The sequence below is a fragment of the Salvelinus alpinus genome, chromosome 38 (assembly GCF_045679555.1).
Source record: "Salvelinus alpinus chromosome 38, SLU_Salpinus.1, whole genome shotgun sequence".
NCBI lineage: Eukaryota > Metazoa > Chordata > Actinopteri > Salmoniformes > Salmonidae > Salvelinus > Salvelinus alpinus.
The window spans coordinates 9,186,675-9,208,937 of NC_092123.1; the positions used below are offsets into that span (position 1 = coordinate 9,186,675).

At 44.7% G+C, this 22,263-nt stretch overlaps 1 protein-coding gene across 4 annotated transcripts in view; it reads right to left on the reverse strand.

Moving 5' to 3' along the window:
• Positions 1 to 22,263, reverse strand: part of LOC139566454 (zinc finger E-box-binding homeobox 2-like) — an 82,767-nt gene that overhangs the window by 18,792 nt on the left and 41,712 nt on the right. For 2 of the 4 annotated variants that reach the window (XM_071387637.1, XM_071387635.1), the window contains exon 2: positions 2,593 to 2,844. In XM_071387637.1, the coding sequence (XP_071243738.1) occupies positions 2,593 to 2,844 (252 nt within the window). Of the gene's footprint in view, positions 1 to 2,592; positions 2,848 to 22,263 lie in introns of all 4 variants that reach the window. The other 2 variants (XM_071387636.1, XM_071387634.1) reach the window with 1 other exon arrangement.

The window sequence follows — 22,263 nt, forward strand, 5'->3', positions numbered from 1 at the left end:
TGATTCCAGCCTACAAACAAAAACTCAAACAACAAGCTCCCGCGCTCAGGTCTGTTCAACGCTGGTCCGACCAATCTGAATCCACGCTTCAAGACTGCTTCGATCACGCAGATTGGAATATGTTCCGCATCGCGTCCAACAACAATATTGACGAATATGCTGATTCGGTGAGCGAGTTCATTAGGAAGTGCATTGACGATGTCGTACCCACAGCAACGATAAAAACATTCCCAAACCAGAAACCGTGGATTGACGGCAGCATTCGCGTGAAACTGAAAGCGCGAACCACTGCTTTTAACCAGGGCAAGGTGACCGGAAGCATGACCGAATACAAACAGTGTAGCTATTCTCTCCGCAAGGCAATCAAACAGGCCAAGTCTCAGTACAGAGACAAAATCGAGTCGAAATTCAACAGCTCAGACACAAGAGGTATGTGGCAGGGTCTACAGTCAATCACGGATTACAAAAAGGAAACCAGCCCCGTCGAGGACCAGGATGTCTTGCTCCCAGACAGGCTAAACAACTTTTTTGCCCGCTTTGAGGACAATACAGTGCCACTGACACGGCCCCCTACCAAAACCTGCGGGCTCTCCTTCACTGCAGCCGAGGTGAGTAAAACATTTAAACGTGTTAACCCTCGCAAGGCTGCAGGCCCAGACGGCATTCCCAGCCGCGTCCTCAGAGCATGCGCAGACCAGCTGGCTGGTGTGTTTACGGACATATTCAATCAATCCTTATCCCAGTCTGCTGTTCCCACATGCTTCAAGAGGGCCACCATTGTTCCTGTTCCCAAGAAAGCTAAGGTAACTGAGCTAAACGACTACCGCCCCGTAGCACTCACTTCCGTCATCATGAAGTGCTTTGAGAGACTAGTCAAGGACCATATCACCTCCACCCTACCGGACACCCTAGACCCACTCCAATTTGCTTACCGACCCAATAGGTCCACAGACGACGCAATCGCAACCACACTGCACACTGCCCTAACCCATCTGGACAAGAGGAATACCCATGTGAGAATGCTGTTCATCGATTACAGCTCAGCATTTAACACCATAGTACCCTCCAAACTCGTCATCAAGCTCGAGACCCTGGGTCTCGACCCCGCCCTGTGCAACTGGGTCCTGGACTTCCTGACGGGCCGCCCCCAGGTGGTGAGGGTAGGTAACAACATCTCCACCCCGCTGATCCTCAACACTGGGGCCCCACAAGGGTGCGTTCTGAGCCCTCTCCTGTACTCCCTGTTCACCCACGACTGCGTGGCCATGCACGCCTCCAACTCAATCATCAAGTTTGCGGATGACACTACAGTGGTAGGCTTGATCACCAACAACGACGAGACGGCCTACAGGGAGGAGGTGAGGGCCCTCGGAGTGTGGTGTCAGGAAAATAACCTCATACTCAACGTCAACAAAACAAAGGAGATGATTGTGGACTTCAGGAAACAGCAGAGGGAGCACCCCCCTATCCACATCGACGGGTCAGTAGTGGAGAAGGTGGAAAGTTTTAAGTTCCTCGGTGTACACATCACGGACAAACTGAACTGGTCCACCCACACAGACAGCGTTGTGAAGAAGGCGCAGCAGCGCCTCTTCAACCTCAGGAGGCTGAAGAAATTCGGCTTGTCACCAAAAGCACTCACAAACTTCTACAGATGCACAATCGAGAGCATCCTGTCGGGCTGTATCACCGCCTGGTACGGCAACTGCTCCGCCCACAACCGTAAGGCTCTCCAGAGGGTAGTGAGGTCTGCAGAACGCATCACCAGGGGCAAACTACCTGCCCTCCAGGACACCTACACCACCCGATGTCACAGGAAGGCCATAAAGATCATCAAGGACAACAACCACCCAAGCCACTGCCTGTTCACCCCGCTATCATCCAGAAGGCGAGGTCAGTACAGGTGCATCAAAGCAGGGACCGAGAGACTGAAAAACAGCTTCTATCTCAAGGCCATCAGACTGTTAAACAGCCACCACTAACATTTAGCGGCCGCTGCCAACATACTGACTCAACTCCAGCCACTTTAAAAATGGGAATTGATGGAAATTATGTAAAAATGTACCACTAGCCACTTTAAGCAATGCCACTTAATACAATGTTTACATACCCTACATTACCCATCTCATATGTATATATACTGTACTCTATATCATCTACTGCATCTTGCCATCTTTATGCAATACATGTACCACTAGCCACTTTAAACTATGCCACTTTATGTTTACATACCCTACAGTACTCATCTCATATGTATATACCGTACTCTATACCATCTACTGCATCTGCCATGCCGTTCTGTACCACCACTCATCCATATATCTTTATGTACATATTCTTTATCCCTTACACTTGTGTGTGTGTGTAAGGTAGTAGTGTGGAATTGTTAGGTTAGATTACTGTTGGTTATTACTGCATTGTCGGAACTAGAAGCACAAGCATTTCGCTACACTCGCATTAACATCTGCTAACCATGTGTATGTGACTAATAAAATTTGATTTGATTTGATTTATTCATGGAAAACAAAATAAATCTGAAAAACATTTTGGCTGTGATCCGCGCGCTTTTGTGTGTGTGTGTGTGACACTCACCAGTACCGTCGACTGAGGCGTGCAGCATGTCGTTGTCATGCCAGACATGGTCTACTCCGCTGTCCCTCATGTCATCGTCCTCATCCTCCTTTGTCATCAGGGTGTGGCCCACCCTCGGGGATCCAGCGTCGTGGTTGTTCAGGCTGGCAGGGCTGCCCACCCCGTTAAGTAGGCCGTCTTCCTCCGATACCAACAGCTTGTCCTCATCCTCTGTCTCTGAACCAGTATCCATCACATTCTCATAATTCAACGCTGCAATGAGGGAGAACACAAAACAAAACAAGATGGGTCACTGCAGAGGAATACATTTTTGGTGTTCATTGTACTGACCCTGAAATGGAAAAAGGTCAAAGAGGATTATGTCCTTAGATGAAGTCATTATTGCACTGCACTGTTAGGAGCTAGTAACACAATACTTTCGCTGCACATGTTATAACATCTGCTAAACTGTTTAAGAGACCTATAAACTTTGATTTTATTTGATTACAGGTTTAAACCCATGCCTGTTTGAGACATGGGCCCTTTCTTGTGGGGGTACATCCCAATTACAACAACACCCACCGCGACAGACTGGAATCTGTAACTTTAACCATCATGGTGTGTGGAGTCAGTCAGCTGCTACGTAGACACGCCAAAATAGCCACACAGTTTTCTCCTGCAGTAGACTGCCCGAGATGCCAACCTAGCTACACCTTTCAGTTGGGCTCACAGATCTAACGCATACTCAACGTGGCTGAGATACTCTGCACTTTTTACAAATGTCAAATAGTCATACCACCCTGGATTGACATGGCTTAACCCCTAGTCATTTCATCACATTCACCACTCCTAAGTAAGTGACGCACCTACTGTACTGTATTTTCCCCCCAGGACTTGACAGATATCAACAGTCAAGTCAGATCTTTACAATGATAAATGAAATAATACATCCAGTATAAAATCCCCCTAACTTAATCAAAACAGGACCTGCATCCCACTCCTTTCCCTCCGTTCCCTCTCCTCTTGTCTTTATCAGGGAGTGTTTTCAATGAGTCATGGTTTGCGGAGAGAAATACTGCGCAGTCAAGCCCCACATTAAAATAACTCACACAAGTAGCGGCCCGCTTGATTCCACAACACTTGGTCCCAGACACATGGCAGCTTATCTTAAAATAGGCAGCCTGTAAATAAGGGCTGTGAACTCAATTGAAGGTGGCTGTTTGTGAATTAGTCTTCCCTCACAAGGGTGTCTCTCTAGCCTCTCCAGTCTACGCACAAGGTCCATAAATTGTCTGTCCTACGAAGGAAGTCAAACGACTTATTAGAGGAATAAACACAGGACATTAGCTCAGCGAGAGAAACAGGACCGCCACATCACCGCATCACACACCTCACTGCTAGTTCCTAAAACACTACTCTGGAGAAACAGACTCAAAACAACCGCAGAGGGGGGAAATCGGAGTATGACATCATGGGAACCAATTTTAAATGTGGCTAGGGGAAGGCGAGGAAAAAGCAGAGTGCAAAAATGTTTAAGGTCCGTTTTAATTGCTGTACTGTAGCTATAAATGACTACTAAATACAACTCTAAAGCCTTCTAAATTTCCAAAACTGAGAAGGGAAAATAAATCCGATATTTTCTTGTTATATACTATGGAGAGAAATAAGATTACGTTGAGCTTATACAGTACGTTCATACATGATCTTTGCATAATCCGCGGGTCTGCACTTGCCTTCCGAACAACAGGCGCAAATTAAAATGAAAACGGCTGCGTAGACAGGGCCAGCAGAATCAGCTGACCTGGTTAGAATACCAATTGACGGGGGAAACAAAACCTTTTCAAGAGGTGTGACCACAAGGGTTTAGGCAAGTGCAGACTGGGTAATGCCCTCAGACACGAAAAAAGAGAAAGCAAAAGAAAAGCCAAAAAGAAAGTGAGACATTCAAACTCCTGCTGTGTGGTCCCCGATATACCTTGGCCCACAATTGATAATATGTTATTATTATTTTTATTGTATTTCCCCTTTGGTCCCTTCCCAACTTACCCCGAACCCCCCCCCCCCCCCCCTTAACCCCCCCACACACACACACCCTAACCCCCCTTCTTAGCAACACAACGTGCTGTGGACTCCCTACTCCCCTTTCTCCCAGGCAGGTTTCTAAGGGTGGCCTAGCAGGCGGGCGGCAGGGGGTAACAAAGAAGCAGGAGGCCTGGGAAGCTATTACCCCGCCCCTGCAGACCTGATCTCTGGACACAGCCTGAATACTGACAAATACCCAGGAGGGGTGAATGACATTATCTAAGGATGGACAGGTTTTAAAAGGCCTTTCTTTACACCCCAAAACTCTCATAGGGCATTTTTCAGTGTGCTATAGGTCTATGTATAGCGTATTGGTTAACGCATGAAAAGAGGCGCCACAATGTGACGTCTTCAACATTGAGCAACGGACCTGGAGACAATGGACCTTGGACATAGAGGAGAGGTGAAGATCATCCCACTCCCTGCAAACCTCTAGACATCTACAGTTGTCCAAACCAAACCATAAAAAGCTTCTAATGCCAGGTTGGGGGATCTGTGCTTCCATACAGGTCCACATGTTTTAGGGGAGAGGTAGGGAGTAGGAGAGGGGAGATCACTGGATGTGATCTCCAAGCTAGAACATTGGCTATCAGACAGAACATTACTCACCAAAGAGCTTGGAGAAGACAGAAATGACAGTGTGCGACTTGTCAATCAAAGGAGCAAGTAGCATTGACATCAGAAAGCCTGCTGTGTCTCGGTGACATCTCTGACAGACGCCTCAGTATACTATAAGCACCAGCCTGACGTCGGGCATTGTACTCTGAAACAAAGTCATTTCGAACCTACTAATGTTAGCCTACACTCTGCCATTATTTTTGTTCTATACCTCACCGCTAATCAATCTTTTGTGTTTCTAGACGAGATAGACAAAGAAATCATCATGTTTACTTTCTAGGGCTACATTTTCTTTCAGATGACACTTTCTATTTTTCTCCTGCTTTAGTTTAAGTGCCACCCTCAACAAAGGCAATTATAGCTGGCATTTTGACTGATGCTACCTGTTACCAGCTGATTTCACCAGCTCTCTTCTTTCTCCTGATTGGAGGTAAATAAAGGGAACGACTTTTACAGATAATTAAAATGACACTTGTAATTGCTCACTTGAGTCTTGCTTAATATCAGGCTTATACGTGTCTGGCGTAACCCTTTCAGAACTCTGGTATTAGGCTGTCAGGCATACCAGTGCAGAGGGCAGTTTCAAAAGTGCATTGATTATGATGTCTATAACCTTCCAAAATGACCGTTTTTTGTGGAAGGATGAGAGAGCGAGTTCTCCTTTCAATGTCTGTGCTAAAAAAAAAGGAGTCCGATTGAAATCTCATCAACTTTCTTAAAACAAAATAAAGACATTTGACAATCGATATTTCTACTCTGACTGTTTCTCTGTGCCCATAAAATAAAAAAAGGTCATATAAAGTCATCCAAAAAGAAAATATTCTTCCAAAAAGAAAAAACAGCATGTTAAGAACAAAAATATGACTGTGTTTTCCTGTCGAGCTGTTAAACAAACCCTAACTCTCCCACTACGAAATCTGCGTGTCATACACTCAGACATCAACCATACAACCCTTGAGGCATACACTGACCATCTGAACATACCCAAAGGACACACTCATATAAACATACCTTGGGTGAATGTGCTGCAAACGTCTGTGTGCCTACTCTTCCCCTACACTCTTCCTCAAAGCCCTCTCAATAGGCTCCCGAGCTGGGAGGCGCTGGATCTGCACTCGATCCATAACGAACAACACAGAAAAATATCCAAATAACCACTTCTGTCTCATGGAACACATGAGACAGAAGGCGCCAGAAGATCTATTCCACCCAGTGTGTCTCTATGTCCATCACAGTACCCTATATTTAGGGGCAGAGACTTTCCAGTTTCCAGCCAGTTTCCCGTTAGATGTGATGGGGAAAGGTGGTAGGGGACTCACACTGAGAGCCTGGCTAACTGGCCGCTGAGGCTTAGCTCCAGGTAATGTTGTGTTTCCTGTAGCTATCAGTGTCGGTAATGAGCAAGGACATTCACCCTATTGGAGGATAACTGCCCTGTCTCATGAATGAGAAACATGCAGATCACCTGAAATGCTAGGAGGGCAGAGGGGGAAGGGGGGACGAGGGGGGTAGAGGTGGAGAACGGGGGAATAGGGTAGGTAAAGAGGCATTAAGGTAGAAATTAGATCATAGCCTTGTAGCTATCCCACTGGAAGGGGTTTTAACAATGACCTTTTATTTTTCATAATTCCTTTTCACGACAGAGTTTAGGGCTCTGAGTAGGCAGTTCCGTGAATATTCATCCTTTTAGGGTAGGAAGCGTTTGGGGGTTGTACGTGGGAGGAACGGAGGGAACGTTTAAATATATTCTTCTGTCTTTGGAATTTTAAATATGTCTAACTTTGGCTTTTTACTCATTAGGAGTACTGGCTGTTTTACATTCATTAGAAATACCGAAAATGCTTTTGACTGTCTGTATTCCAGTGAGATACACAAGAATGCTTGAGATCTTGTCCAAGTCTACTGGCCTGGTGTTTCACATGGGCCAGACCAAGCAAGCCATAAGCAATAAAAGGACAGTTGCAGAGGGCAAACAAAGAGCTGAAAGGAGAGGGACAGCTTTGTAGAGGCGATGAATGGTGAAAATTCAGCAATGTGTAAACCAACCTGGGAGTGTGTGTGTCTCTCTCTCTGTGTCTGTGTGTATGGGAGTGAGTAGTGTGTGATTCTGAGTGTGTCAGGAAGCGGTTGGTTATGTTCAATAATGTCTGCCATGAGGCACCCACAGTAGCCTGATTCTAATTGAATTAAACTCCCATTTATTTGCAGAGGCCTGAGCAACAGGCTGGAGAAAGAAAGCTTCAAGGTTTGCTCTACTGCTCAGAGGGCCCACCTTTACTCGCCCTGTACAGATCCACCATCTGTACATCCCTGCACACATGTTCCTCTTCCTCGACAAATGTTCTGGGCCTCCTCCTCCCCAACGCAGGAGCCAAAAAAAAAGGGGGGGGGGGGGGGGGGAGAGAGAGGCGAGGCACACAAAAGCTCTCTAGGCTGCCCTCAGGCCTGAAAATGAAATTATTTTTTTATTTTTATAAATAGAAATAACAATATCGTAAGATCACCGGCTCAGGTGAGATCGATTTCCAGCTAAAGGTTCCTCTGGCTGCTGACATACGTCAAGCAAAGGAAAAGGTTAAAATTAGAAAATGTAATTTATTTGATAATTTCCCAGAATAATTCGTGTTAATATGGGTTAATTAATATGCAAATCTCTCAGCAGATGTTCTGCAGCGGGTCCTTGCTACGAGAGTGTGTGTGTGTTTGTGTGTGTGTGTGTTTGTGTGCCTTTGCAGCCTCTACTTTCTCCTGTCTGATTTTGGCTGTCACTTATTGGCTATAATTACTGTAACTAACCAAATACACACAAAACCTTTCGGAGGAGGAAGGATGAAACACTTTCCAGTTTGAGTCGTTCATCGTGGGCAAACTGGTACTTTGCTCACATAAAGGGAGACAATTTCAAATTTTCTTTGACTATAGTATAAAAGCCCTTTTTAGGCTTCTTACCAATTTTCCCAATGAATGCAGCAAGCGGGTACTTAAACTATTCGAAATGTGTGTGCTTTTGTACGTAAATGTGTACAAATGTAAATTGTATAGTAATCACTACTGGGAATACCAAGGGAGCACCACCTGCACATCAATGTCGATGTTGGACTGTTGACAAATCACCTATGCCTGCTCAATTTATGCAGATATTTATAAGCAGATAAATAATGAAATGTCCTGAAATAGGAATAGGGGATCAAAGAAGTAAATGAACTGTGCTTTATCCAGAAGAATCAGGTTTCCTATCAAATATTCATGTTACCCCAAAAAAGCGCTCAGCTGGAAGACTCCCCTCAAACACACAAACCCTTGCTTTAGTTTTATTCACAATCAAAATATAGCATATACATCCAATGTGTAAGGCACAGGGAGAATTCATCTTACAGTACGAACAAATGTAACAAACTTATTTTGGAATCGTATTATTTCTTGTTATAATTTAGCTTCCTAGATGTTCTCAGCCTGCCAGCTGGGTACAGTGCTCTGCTCTGGAGGCCTGCTCACTCAAGAAGAGAGTATCCATGTTCTTGATAGTGGAGTAGTGTGTTGCTATAAGCTGAGAATCTTATCTGGACCTGTCCTCTCTCTCTCACTCTCTCTCTTTCCCTCCGTGGCCCTGTCTCCGTCGGGCCTCCCGTCTCTCCCTCTATCTCCCTCTCCCTCCCTCTCTCTCTCCAGCCCTCCTCACCACTTGCAAAGGGACACGATGGCTCGCTGCCATAGGTTCACGCCCCCCCACCCCCGCCTCCCCGCCCCAGTGTGCCCTCCCCTCCGAATGCTCTTTATAAACACACATACACTGGCATCGAGAAATACACACACACACACACACAAACACAAATACACACACAGAGATACACACACACAGTTACAGTTCCGTTCCAGGTAAAGGAATCTGCTGACGGGGCCAGAGTAGGGCCAGGGACTGATGTTGGTTTCATGTGAGGGGAGGGGGGGGGCAACAAATTGATAGTCACAGCACAGTGTTATCAGCTAGCTGCTTAATATGACCTGACTGTTGCTCTGTCTGTCTGTTGTTGCTGTGAGTGAGCTCAGGCCCTCAGAGAGCCAGTGGGGCCTTGCACCTTGTTTACAGCCACCAGCATGACACCACTAGTTCTCCCTTTATGCATCCACGCATCACTGTCATCAATCACAGTCTACTGTACTGCAAGTGAGTGCTGCAGTGTGAGCGCCCATGTGTGTGTGTGTATGTGTGGGGGGGGGGGGGGGGGCGCGTGTGCGTGCATGTATGTCAGAGAGAGCGAAGAGAAAGAGAGATGTTCTTCGGAACGTGTCTTCAATCACATTTCTATTTATCAGGGACAAAGAAAGGAAAGGTGCGTCACGAGGAGTATCATCTAGTCTCACCAAGGCCACAGAGCATGACAGTGACCGCAGTAGATGTCAGAGACATGCCTCTACAAACTCTCGAATCTATCAAATTGACAAAATAGAGCTTTTTGTTGTTGGATACAGGTCATATTGATAAGTCATAACCTCGTCATATAAGGCAGACCTAACAGGAAGCAGTTTTAGCTGGAGACTTTGCTTGCATAAAAATGGACATAGTATTTAATGCAACTAAAGTGAGGATGTTCTGTGGAAAAAGCAGCAATATGTTTTTAGCTCAAGGGCCCCATTTTAATAAAAAGGAATCCATGAAAATAAATGACTTGCACTAAGTATATGCAAATTCAAATGTAAGCAATCAGTGCAAAATTAATTTAGCCAGAACTGATTAAAAGATTTAATAAATCTATATACAGTATTGCTTCAATCTGATATTGTAAATGTATTACAATTCCTGTAAGATTAATTAGTATGCTACAATAACATATTGCCCTGCCAGAATAGATTACTGTAGGTTTTTGTTAATACCAGCTAAGCAGAACCTGAGTTGTAATTGTGCACTCTTACAAAGTAATTTGACGGTGATTTCCTTAAAATGTGAATAAAATAGGCTAAGTACCAAAAAAACTCACAAAACGTATAGGCCTGAGGTTAGTTAATTTTTTATTTTGCTGGCCTTTGAGAAGCTACAAAAGCTCAAATCCTTTCACAAGTCTGACAGGTTGAGTTGTTTTGTGTTCCCACAAATGCCTTTCACCTTTCCTAACTCGCCATAACTATTGTACAGACCCTGAGAGAAGTAAATGGGTAAAAACAACAGTTTGATCTGGTCAAGGTTGTTATGGTTTCCTGTCCAGGCGGCTGTAGCCTACAGCTACATTTATCTCAGGAACACTGAGTTTGCACCTGAAGCCTAACAGAATCTGTCAGATACTCTATTCTCTCTCTCTCTCTCTCTCTCTCTCTCTCTCTCTCTCTCTCTGTCCCTCCAATGGGGCATTATTGGCATGGGAAACATACAGTTGAAGTCGGAAGTTTACATACACCTTAGCCAAATACAAATAAACTCAGTTTTTCACAATCCCTGACATTTAATCCTAGTAAAAATTCCCTTTCTTAGGTCAGTTAGGATCACCACTTTATTTTAAGAATGTGAAATGTCAGAATAAAATTAGAGAGAATGATTTATTTCAGCTTTCATTTCTTTCATCACATTCCCAGTAGGTCAGAAGTTTACATACACTCAATTAGTATTTGGTAGCATTGCTTTTAAATTGTTTAACATGGGTCAAATGTTTCGGGTAGCCTTCCACAAGCTCCCACAATTAGTTGGGTGAATTTTGGTCCATTCCTCCTGACAGAGCTGGTGTAACTGAGTCAGGTTTGTAGGCCTCCTTTCTCGCACACGCTTTTTCAGTTCTGCCCACAAATTTTCTATGGGATTGAGGTCAGGGCTTTCCAATACCTTGACGTTGTTGTCCTTAAGCCATTTTTCCACAACTTTGGAAGTATGCTTGGGGTCATTGTCCATTTGGAAGACCCATTTGCGACCAAGCTTTAATTTCCTGACTGATGTCTTGAGATGTTGCTTCAATATATCCACATAATTTTCCTTCCTCATGATGTCATCTATTTTGTGATGTGCACCAGTCCCTCCTGCAGCAAAGCACCCCCACAACATAATGCTGCCACCCCCGTGCTTCACGGTTGGGTGGGTGTTCTTCGGATTGCAAGCCTCCCCCTTTTTCCTCCAAACATAACGATGGTCATTATGGCCAAACAGTTCTATTTGTGATTCATCAGACCAGAGGACATTTCTCCAAAAAGTACGATCTTTGTCCCCATGTGCAGTTGCAAACCGTAGTCTGGCTTTTTTATGGCGGTTTTGGAGCAGTGGCTTCTTCCTTGCTGTGGGCCTTTCAGGTTATGTCGATATAGGACTCGTTTTACTGTGGATATAGATACTTTTGTACCTGTTTCCTCAAGAATCTTCACATGGTCCTTTGCTGGGATTGATTTGCACTTTTCACACCAAAGTACGTTCATCTCTAGGAGACAGAACGCATCTCCTTCCTGAGCGGTATGATGGCTGCGTGGTCCCATGGTGTTTATGCTTGCGATGTATTGTTTATACAGATGAACGTGGTACCTTCAGGCGTTTGCAAATTGCTCCCAAGGATGAACCAGACGTGACAATTTTTTTTCTGAGGTCTTGGCTAATTTCTTTTGATTTTCCCATGATGTTAATCAAAGAGGCACTGAGTTTGAAGGTAGGCCTTGAAATACATCCACAGGTACACCTCCAATTGACTCAAATTATGTCGATTAGCCTATCAGAAGCTTCTAAAGCCATGACATCATTTTCTAGAATTTTCCAAGCGGTTTAAAGGCACAGTCAACTTAGTGTATGTAAACTTCTGACCCACTGGAATTGTGAAACAGTGAATTATAAGTGAAATAATCTGTCTGTAAACAATTGTTGGAAAAATTACTTGTGTCATGCACAAAGTAGATGTCCTAACCGACTTGCCAAAACGATAGTTTGTTAACAAGAAATTTGTGGAGTAGTTGAAAAACGAGTTTTAATAACTCCAACTGAAGTGTATGTAAACTTCCAACTTCAACAGTATGTTTACATTGCCAAAGCAAGTGAAATAAACAATAAACAAAAGTGAGAAGAAAAATCTCTATCTCTCTCTGTGTCCTCTGTCTTTGTCTCTGTCTCGCTCTCTCTCTCTCTACTAGATATCATCTCTCTGCCTCTCTTCTCTCACTCTCTCCCCCTCTCTTCTCTCACTCTCTCTCTCTCTCTCTCTCTCTCTCTCTCTCTCTCTCTCTCTCTCTCTCTCTCTCTCTCTCTCTCTCTCTCTCTCTCTCTCTCTCTCTCTCTCTCTCTCTCTCTCTCTCTCTCTCTCTCTCTCTCTCTCTCTCTCTCTCTCTCTCTCTCTCTCTCTCTCTCTCTCTCTCTCTCTCTCTCTCTCTCTCTCTCTCTCTCTCTCTCATTCTCTTCCCCGCCTATCTCTCTACTAGATTCTAATGAACAAAAACAAGAGAAACATCTGCATTCACACAGTTTTAAACACTGCAGGAGACAGCTTGTCAACCTGACTAAACCCACAAGAGAAACACAGAGCGAAACCATTACCATACAGAAAAGTTTATTTATGAAGATTTCTTTCCAAATTCTTAACTCAAATAATTTACTGTTAGCCAAAATGATGACCAAATTTTATTTATTACCTTTTACCACATAAAATATACGAATGAACTGTATCCAACGTATGAAATAGAGGCTCACTTGGAAGACTTCCAAGCAAACCGGCATTGTTTGGGATTCATTGTCAGGGGCCGGGTTAGTCGAATTTTCCTGATGTGTATTAAACACAATGAACGAGGTAAAAAACTAAATTGGTGTGAAGGCACATTTTCTGAATCGCATCTGTGCTCTGAGCTGGAGAGACAGAGAGAGACAGAGAGAGTATAAAGAGGAGAATGAAAGAGAGAGAGAGAGAGGGGAGAGAGGTGAGAGAGGAGAGAGGTGAGAGAGAGGTGAGAGAGGAGAGAGAGAGAGCAGAGGAGAGAAAGAGAGAGAACGAGAGAGAGGAAAGACTGCTCACTGTCATAAAACGCTGCCGGTCTGCCAGTCTGTCACCAGCTGGGGGCCGGGGGGAAGGGAGAGGGAAGGTAGGGGGGTTTAGAAGGGTGAGGGATCAGGCCCCTCAGATGGGATAAAGATCAGAGGGGAGAACGGGAACCCATCCACCCACACAGGTGAGGACCAAGCCAGGCAGTGGGAGTAAGCAGGCCCCCCCCCCAACCCCACCACCCCCGGTCTGGTCTGCATGGCCCCCAATCTGATCTGATCCAGCCTGGGTCTCAGCCTTTTCATTCAGATGCTAATGAGTGTGTAAATCACATCTGGTCCCCCCTCTGTGCCTGGATCTTTGTCACCTGAATAGCATCCCCACCAGGTATCAAACGAGCTGCAGGAAATGGGCCTCTTTTCATCCCCTCATCCCCTCTTCCCCGCCAACCTCTCTCCACCTCTCTCCAATCAGCAAATGAGCGGCGGGCGAACCCCCTGACAACGGGGCGAACCCCCTGACAACGGGCCCCAGCAAGGCTCTGTGTCCTACAGGGAGGGAAACAGCCTCGGGAGACTCAGAGGGACACCGACACTGGACCTGATACTGTTACCCCTTCCCAATTAGCCAGCGCAGCCAGGAGGACGTGGCTTCCACGAGGATACCAGGAAACACATTGGATGCAAAAACTAGGACGCTCTTATTTGAACAGAGACATTGTATGATGAGTCACAAGGATTTCAGAACCATGTGTACTGCATGCGAGATGAGCTGCGTTAGTCGATAGGCGTTCTTATCGGAGGCAGATGACAGAGGTGTAAGTAACCTCTCTCTCTCTCTCTCTCTGTTGAACTAAATTAACAACATCATCACGCGTCCCAGCCCATAAGTTATGGATGACGTGGGTGTGTGTAAACACTGTCAGAGACACATTTTCTCACATTTTCTGCCTCCCGCCTACTACTTCCATATTTCACCTGCCTTTTCACCACCCAGAGCGGAGCCTACACCTTTAATTACCTCACAGGAGGGTCTCCTCGTCCCCACAGTAGCAAAAAAACAGAGCTGCTTCTTCCAAGTCAATTATAATGATGATTTCGGACCAACAGAGCGGCCAATCCACAGGAGGACCCACGGGACACATGGGGACCCGTTAAGGGTCTTTGTCATGCTAAACACACCTTTATAAGACCTAATCTTTAACCAGGATGCTTAGACAAAACACACCCCCTCTAGCGTATTACGTAACAGAGAGGTTCCAACATAACAAAGAGCTACCTATATATCCATTCAATCTGTTTCTTCATCATTAGAGTTTAAGAACGTCATTGCTTACTGATGTTGCTTTGACAACAACATAGTACTTAAAAAAAAAAAAAAACGTTATATCACCAAATCAAAGTTTAAAGTCATACTGGGACATTTTCTAACATACGGTGTAGAACAAATGCAAAACAAATGTTGTCTTTAAATGCACACAGTCCATCAAATCGGCAATACCTGAGCCAATTTTGTTTGAGCAGTCGTTTTTAATAATAAAGCACTTTCGTTGAATTTTGCCAAAAACATTACCTCTTGCCTGTCAGTCCATGGAGAAAATGAGCCATCATTTAAAAACAGTTGTTTTTCCATACTAACCACACAGACCCATTTCCCTGTCAATTACATGCAACCTTGGCTACGTACTATATGATATATAGTACATGCTTGTGCGTCTTACATAATTGAGCAGTTTCTTTGGCATAGATGATGTGGAAAGGGACCTGGGAAACTTAACGCTGCGTGCATACACACTGTGAGTTACTTTTGTCGTAAAAGAGTATAAAGGAAATTTTGATCTGAGGTTTTTTTCCCCCCGCCTTAGCTCTACCCTTGGGTTCAGCCTCCCTGTGTTTCTGTCAATCCGTTTCCTTTTTTGATCAGGAGCATCAAAGAGTGAGCATGTGTGAATGCTGCAGGTACCTGGGGTAATGCAAGGTGCTAATTAGCTCAGCGGGATAATTGACGTGTATATTACACCGCGAACAAATGCTTCGACTTGTTTGTGCTTCTCACTTTTACCCTGCTTGCTCCCTCACTCCCTCCTCCCCTTCCCTCCCAACACCCCCTCTTTACCTCAGCCTTAATTAACAATTCACCTGCCTTGTTAAGAAGATGGCAGGGCATGCCAGGCTGCCAAGGCAGCAACACAAAGTGGTTCGTAGGAGGAGGGGAATTCAGCTCCAACAGGTTGAGATACCTTACATTCTATAGTCTATTCCCTGTGCCAATAAGCCCGGCCTGGGGAGAAAAACAGCAGCTATTGCTGTTATATACTGAGAGGCGAGAGCATTATAAAAGAGCAAGACGAGCTCATAGAAATTCTAAAAGGAAACCATTTCTAAACGAAAGAGCATTCCATTAGTGTTTCCAATAGGCCTCTATTGTTATGCCTCCTATAATGCTATTTCCTTAATCTTTTGTCTTTAGGAAACTATTATTAGCTAAAGCACTCACAGCTGCCTGTGAATACGTTCTGTAGAGGGGGCTTGAATTCGTTCATTAACAACTGAATATCGGCGAACACATTTGCTGAGGCTTGCTAATAAACTAATAATGACTGTTTCTTTTAGTTGGGAAATTGGAACGAGGGAAGAAATTAAAAAGGTGCCTGAGGTTCGGTAAGACAGAGAGGAGAGAGAGAGAGAGAGAGAGAGAGAGAGAGAGAGAGAGAGAGAGAGAGAGAGAGAGAGAGAGAGAGAGAGAGAGAGAGAGAGAGAGAGAGAGAGAGAGAGAGAGAGAGAGAGAGACTGGCCCATTAGCAGGACAGATGTGAAGGCAAAAGGTGAACAGTTTCAATGTCGCCTCCTCACCTCCCTGCCAACCGCCAGTAATCTGTCTCCGACTAGTTTACAAGTTAAACACATTATAGTGCTTATATAGTCTCATGTTGAGACCGCACCGACACACACACACACGCGCACACACACACACAGGGCTCTGTCACTGCCTGCGAGCTATCACCATTTCTCTAAGACACACGATTTGGACCAAAGGACGAGAGCTAAGCCAGGCAAAGCATTAAGCTCATTGTTTCTTGATACTTCCTCAAAGTTCCTTGGAAACGTCCTTCTCTCTCTTTAAGACCCCCAGTGACTTAGCTTTTATCAAATGTTCATCTAGACCGGAAGTCATATTAATTCTACTTTCCCTGTTAGAGCTCTCTCAGGCAGAATGATTTGTACAATGTAAACTAGAGGAAATGTGCTTTGGGAGAAGACTTCCCTACTGGCCTCGTTTAACTCTATACCTGCTAGGAAACTGCTTTTAACCTACACTTTACACTTTTCCACAGATTTAAAGGAAAAATAACTACAGAAAATAAGGATGGGATGTCTCTGCACACAATTGTCTACAATATAATCCCTAAATATTCTATAATCATGGTATGTTTTCTTCATATATATTTTTTTCTTCGGTTTTCTTTTCAAGATAAAAGATATGTGGGGGGAAATGATTAGATATATTATTAACTTTTTTACACGTCCACAATGTGCCTTTTCTCAGACAGATAGATGACTCTGTCCTCCAAAAGGTTCGAGAAACAGAGAAGCTTATTTGTACATATTTGAGTCAGACAAACTGGCAGTTTCCGTCACCAACCTGATAATTCTCCCAACATCCCTCACCCACCCTGGCCTTTGTTTTCCCTCCCTGCCTTTTTCCTGTCGCCATCTCGGTATTTAATCTTATACAGACAGGCGGCACGGAGGGTTTACTTTCCCCCTCAAAGACAGGGTCGGCTACGAAGAAGGCAGGAGGAAGAGAGTGGAGCTAGGAACTTGCTAGGGACAGACAGGGGAGTTAGCAGAAAGGCACAGGAAACCTGTCCTGTGCGTAACTTTTAACAAAAACCTTTCATCTTCCCAGCTTTCCTCAAGACAGTGCACTTCCAACTGAGTTTCTCCTTTGAACTATTACCTGATAAGGAAACTTTCCTTTTTTTCTTTCGAGAGCCACAGAATGAAAAAGGGGAAAAGTATCCCCCTCTGTATACACGTTAAACCTCTCATCGCTTTGAACACAAGCTACTGCTCCTTTTATCCCTGCAAAACCAGTTTCCTATGGTTATTAACTCCTTCAAACCAGGTAATTACAGCTGTGGTAAACAGAGCTGTGGCAGATCAGAGTAGGGTAGCAGCTCAGGACCCACTTCACATTTGCAATCATACGCCGTCTTAGACTGCGTCCAAAGCGGCACCCTATTCCCTATACAGTGCACTACTTTCGACCGGGGTCCTGGACAAAGGTAGTGCCCTAAAGAGGGAATAGGACGCCATTGGGGACACAGGCACTACACTTAGGTAGTTAACAGGACAGAGGTAATAATGCCAGGCTGCTGCGGGATCCATTTGCGGATAACTGCTTCGGTCTAATCCATTTAAGTCACGAGGTCTTTGTGTAAGGAGGGAGCTGTGTGTGTGGAGAGATGGTGAGAGGGGAGAGCACCCATGGGTATATCTGATGGGTGGGTCATAAATCACATGGAGAGAGAAGTTTTAAAAAGTGGAGCTCAGGCTCCCACAGTGAGAAGTGGACGTGGGGAACACCCGTCGGAGGGAGAAGGGAGAGACTCTGAGCCTGAGACAAACACTGGGGCAATCAACACTGTGTTAAAACAGCAGTGAGCCCGGAGGAGTGGAAGGGGAGCTGCATTACTACACTCGTCGCCCTCTCTCTCTCTCTTTCCCCTTCCTCTGCTCCACCCCTGCCTCCTCCCCTCCTAGCTGCACTCAAATACATTGAGAGAAGGAGAGACGTTAACCCAAATAAAAAGAGGTGACGTATTAGTTTGCCTCTCGCTGATCTACAGTAACAGGAAGTCCAAGGCACTTTCAGCGGTGCCCTTCATTTATTCCTATTTTTTCTCTCTCTCTCTCTCTCTCTCTCTCTCTCTCTCTCTCTCTCTCTCTCTCTCTCTCTCTCTCTCTCTCTCTCTCTCTCTCTCTCTCTCTCTCTCTCTCTCTCTCTCTCTCTCTCTCTCTCTCTCTCTCTCTCTCTACTCTTTCTTGGTTGTTGTTTCAGTTAACGAAAACAAAGAGCTGACGAGACATTTTATGTTGTTCTTGTGACACACACGTCATGCAGAGGACTCCCACATGGGTGCTCAGGGTCGGACAGGAAGGGCCAGTCTGACAAGGTCCCTAAATGTTCTGGTAGTCTTTACCTTTCTGTTTATGTTGTCAAATCTCCCCGATACTGATATATATATATATGTGTGTGACTTTTCTAACATGAAAACACAAAATCCTCTGTAATGGACAGCTAGTACATCCCTGGGGCTTACACAGGGCAAAGATAGAGCTTTCTGTTGATTCTTGTGACAGACAGAAAGGTATTTGATTGGCTCAACCATTTTGTGTAGCTGCTGTGTGGTGTTTCAAAGGTGCTATATATATATGTCTGTTTGTTTCTTTTCTAGTTCTTATCTGTTTTGGTCGGTGTGAGGTGTGACAGAACGAACGGGTAACCAGTTCCCCTTTCAACTGTGTTCAGAAGGGTGACAACCACCCAGCCGATCTACTGCAGAGAGGGAACTAATCATGCATTGACACCTTGAACCGTTCAAGTCTCTCCCTCAGAGAGTAGCGACCACATCTCTCCCCCTGCTTGGCCTGTTCGCTCGCTGTCACTGCCACAAATTGGCTTCAAACTTGAATCCAAGGTGCCAGAGAACCATTACCCAGACAAAGGCTTGAATTCCACCCAGGGCCTAATGTGTCAAAATCCTTACCCTGCACTACAGAGGAATAAACCTCTTCATTATATCTCGTTATAGACACTATTGTACATTTGCTTTGCCAATACCCTAGCTTGTTAGACTCGGCCGAACTAAAGCTCTTTTCCTATTGCTTTGGTAAATGTCTGTGGATCACTACAGTGTTTGTCTGTGTCTTACTTGAGAACAGGATATTTAGCGACAAAATTCACGAAAGATTTCCGACAGAAAAAGATGCTCTCATTTACCCGCAAGAGCAGAACCATGTGGAAGTAGAAGGAGGTTTTTCTAAACCTCAATTCTCAATAGGGTTAAAAACAAAGAAGAATGCAACAAGGGCATACCCAACCAAAACAGACACCTGCACCGTTCGGTAAACAGTCTACCGCTGACGGAAAGCTGTCTGTAATTAGACAAAGTAGTAATCTTGTTCTGACAGAGAGGATTATATTTGGTCCCGGTGTGTCTGGGGAAGCCGATTTCATTTCCTGGAAAAACCTTTCCTTCCTCCCTCTCCGCTCCTCTCCTCAGATCCTCCACAGTTACCTGACTCAGCTGCTTGTAGGAATCAAATTCAGTCGACAGATAACAGCTAATCATTTGTCACCCTGAGAAGCAATTCCCTGCAATTGCCAAGGAAGAGTGCGCCACTTTATTCTGGCGCTCTGTCAGATGGCGAAGAAATTGCATTCCGCCGCGCCTAACCTCTTGCTCTCCAGAGTCACCCGTAACAACAGTTGACTTCATCAGGAGGAAGCCAACATGGCCAACCCTGAACAGCATCGATTCAGGCGAGGCCCACCCCTGGCCCCCTAAGCTCCCCTACCAATCCCCCACCGCACCCCTTCCAACCCCCAGACTACGCAACCCAGTGGAAACACAGACAGACTCCACACAGCTGTTCCCTTCCAGTATTCCTTGAGGTGTTACACCGTGTCGCTCCTTCTGCCGTCTTAATCAACTGATCGTCGTTGTCGTAGCTACGGTATCAAAGTAGCAGAACATATTCTAGAAAGAGAATCCCATTCCAAATTCCAAAAGAGAACCATGTTTGTTGGGACTGGAAGTAGCCTAGGCTGCTTATTGCAGAGAGAACTGTCAGGGCTTTGCTTTTCATGTGACCTGAAAATAATTGACGGTTTTAGAGCGAGAAAAATACAAATAAATTCCCCAGGTTCATAAGGGTTTTTAATTTGTGTTTGTTAACTGGCTCCTGGAATACAGCCACGCAGCGACTTAATTACATTACACATGGCATGGAGATGTTCGTAGCAGACAGAAGGCAAGAGAAAAAACACAATATTGCCAGCGTGCAAGAGTACCTTTAACAACTAGCAAATTTAGTGATTTATTTGAAAGGGACTATTCTATTAGATTAGCAATGGCATATTAGCGACAATTTGGTAAAAGAGGCTAACCGAACGAAAGATCTGTGAAACGGCAGCGTCTCAGGGAGAGTGCTCATGTTGATTACGTAATGCTATGTCTGTGTGTTGCAGATAAGAGCCAGGTACAGATACAGAGCTGGGGCCAGATGGTTTGTAGCCTACAGTATGTGTGTCTCAGTGAGTACAGGAGAGAGACAGTTGGAAGGAAGGTCAGAGAAATGAAACAACTGTGGAGTTTTTTTTTTACTAAGAAAAGGGAATGAGTCAGCCCTTCTGTCGAACAAGTGTCTAAGCACAAGCAGGAACTAGTGAACCTGACACCTTCACAAGGCCTCACCGTTTCACACTGTAGTATAGGGTGCAACATTTCTGTCTGTCTTTAAATAATGTATCTGCAGTACTGTAGATATTTCTAGAAGTAGATGAGTTATCATAAGTGACTCACTACAGCCTCCATGTACACGATAACTAATGGCTTGCCTTTGCAGAGTAAATGCAGTCAGAAATATAATGCATCCACCACTGAATATTTCAAGGATTTTCTTCAAAAATCAGAATATTTGACAATTTCCAAATATTTCCACGAATTAATTGATGTAGGCTTTAGCCATTGTGCTGGGAGGAAAGAAAACGTCCACCCCTCTGAAATGTAAGTAGGCTGCAAACAGACACAAATTCCCAGGGAGAAGTTACATTTTCTCAGGTTAGACTAAATAATGTATGCATACATTCACTTTGGCATGATGAAGCAATTTTAGCCTTTACAACCCAGGAGTACTCAGGAGGAACAAGGCCTAGCTTCCTGCATGGCTGAATAATTCAAACATCCAGGTGGAGGAGTCTCAGAATACTTCTGGTTGCGTAGAGGAAGAAGCAGAGGCTTCAATTGGCTAATACCTAGGAGAGTGTCCAACGAAATCTCACCAGATTTGCCTCTTCAAACAGACGTTGGAAGAATCTATTTTTGTAAGGAGACAGGTATTGACACAAGGTAACGATTAACATCTGTGTCAAAACATGGTTTTTGGAAATCTCATGTAAAAAAAAAAGAAGAGAAAAATAGAAACGACGGGCGAGGTAGAAACAAAAACGTGGCGAAATCTAAGGTGTGGAAATGAGAGAAGGTTTGGTTACCTCCCCACTCGGTTTGTCGGTCGCAGAGCGTCAGAAGTCAGAACCCAGATGAAGGTTAAAAATTGCATTCTGACTCAGTGTGTGTGTGTGTGTGCGTGTGTGCGTGTGTGCGTGTGTGCGTGTGTGTGTGTGTGTGTGTGTGTGTGTGTGTGTGTGTGTGTGTGTGTGTGTGTGTGTGTAAAAATGGCATTGTGAGTGGCATTGCTGGCTTCTTGTCAGGTTTCAATATGTGCCACAGGGAAATGCATACGCCTTCTCTCTCACAAATCTGTGATGACATGCTCACTCCCAAATCACTGCTGCCTAAAAGTTGCTGGAGTCGCCCTTGGTGAAAGAAAATGCTTAAAAAATACATTCATCCTGAGTGAAAAAAAATATATACAAAATAGAATTGAGGTGTTTCAGAGATCAAACGAGATGGTGTTTGGCAGTTCTGATGTGGTACATGGTCTGCGGATGGATGGATGGACACCTAGTTGGTTTGTGCTCTGAACAGATGTAGGCCTCCAGGACGGAACTGTGTGGGGGATTCGGTGACCAAAAGTGAGCACGTTAAAGGGTATTAAACGAAGGACATAGCTCACTATCTGAATCCCAGGAAAGCTCAATCCTAAATTAAGCCGATGGCTGCCAAAGTTCACAATGAGCCGAGGTGTCCAACAAGCCTTCACAAGTGGGCTCACTAAGGAGAGGGAACACCTTCATTATCACAGTTTAAATCTCAATAACGGCAACACTTGAATTATGGTTTCATTATTGTTTGAAACAATACAGAAACTAGAAA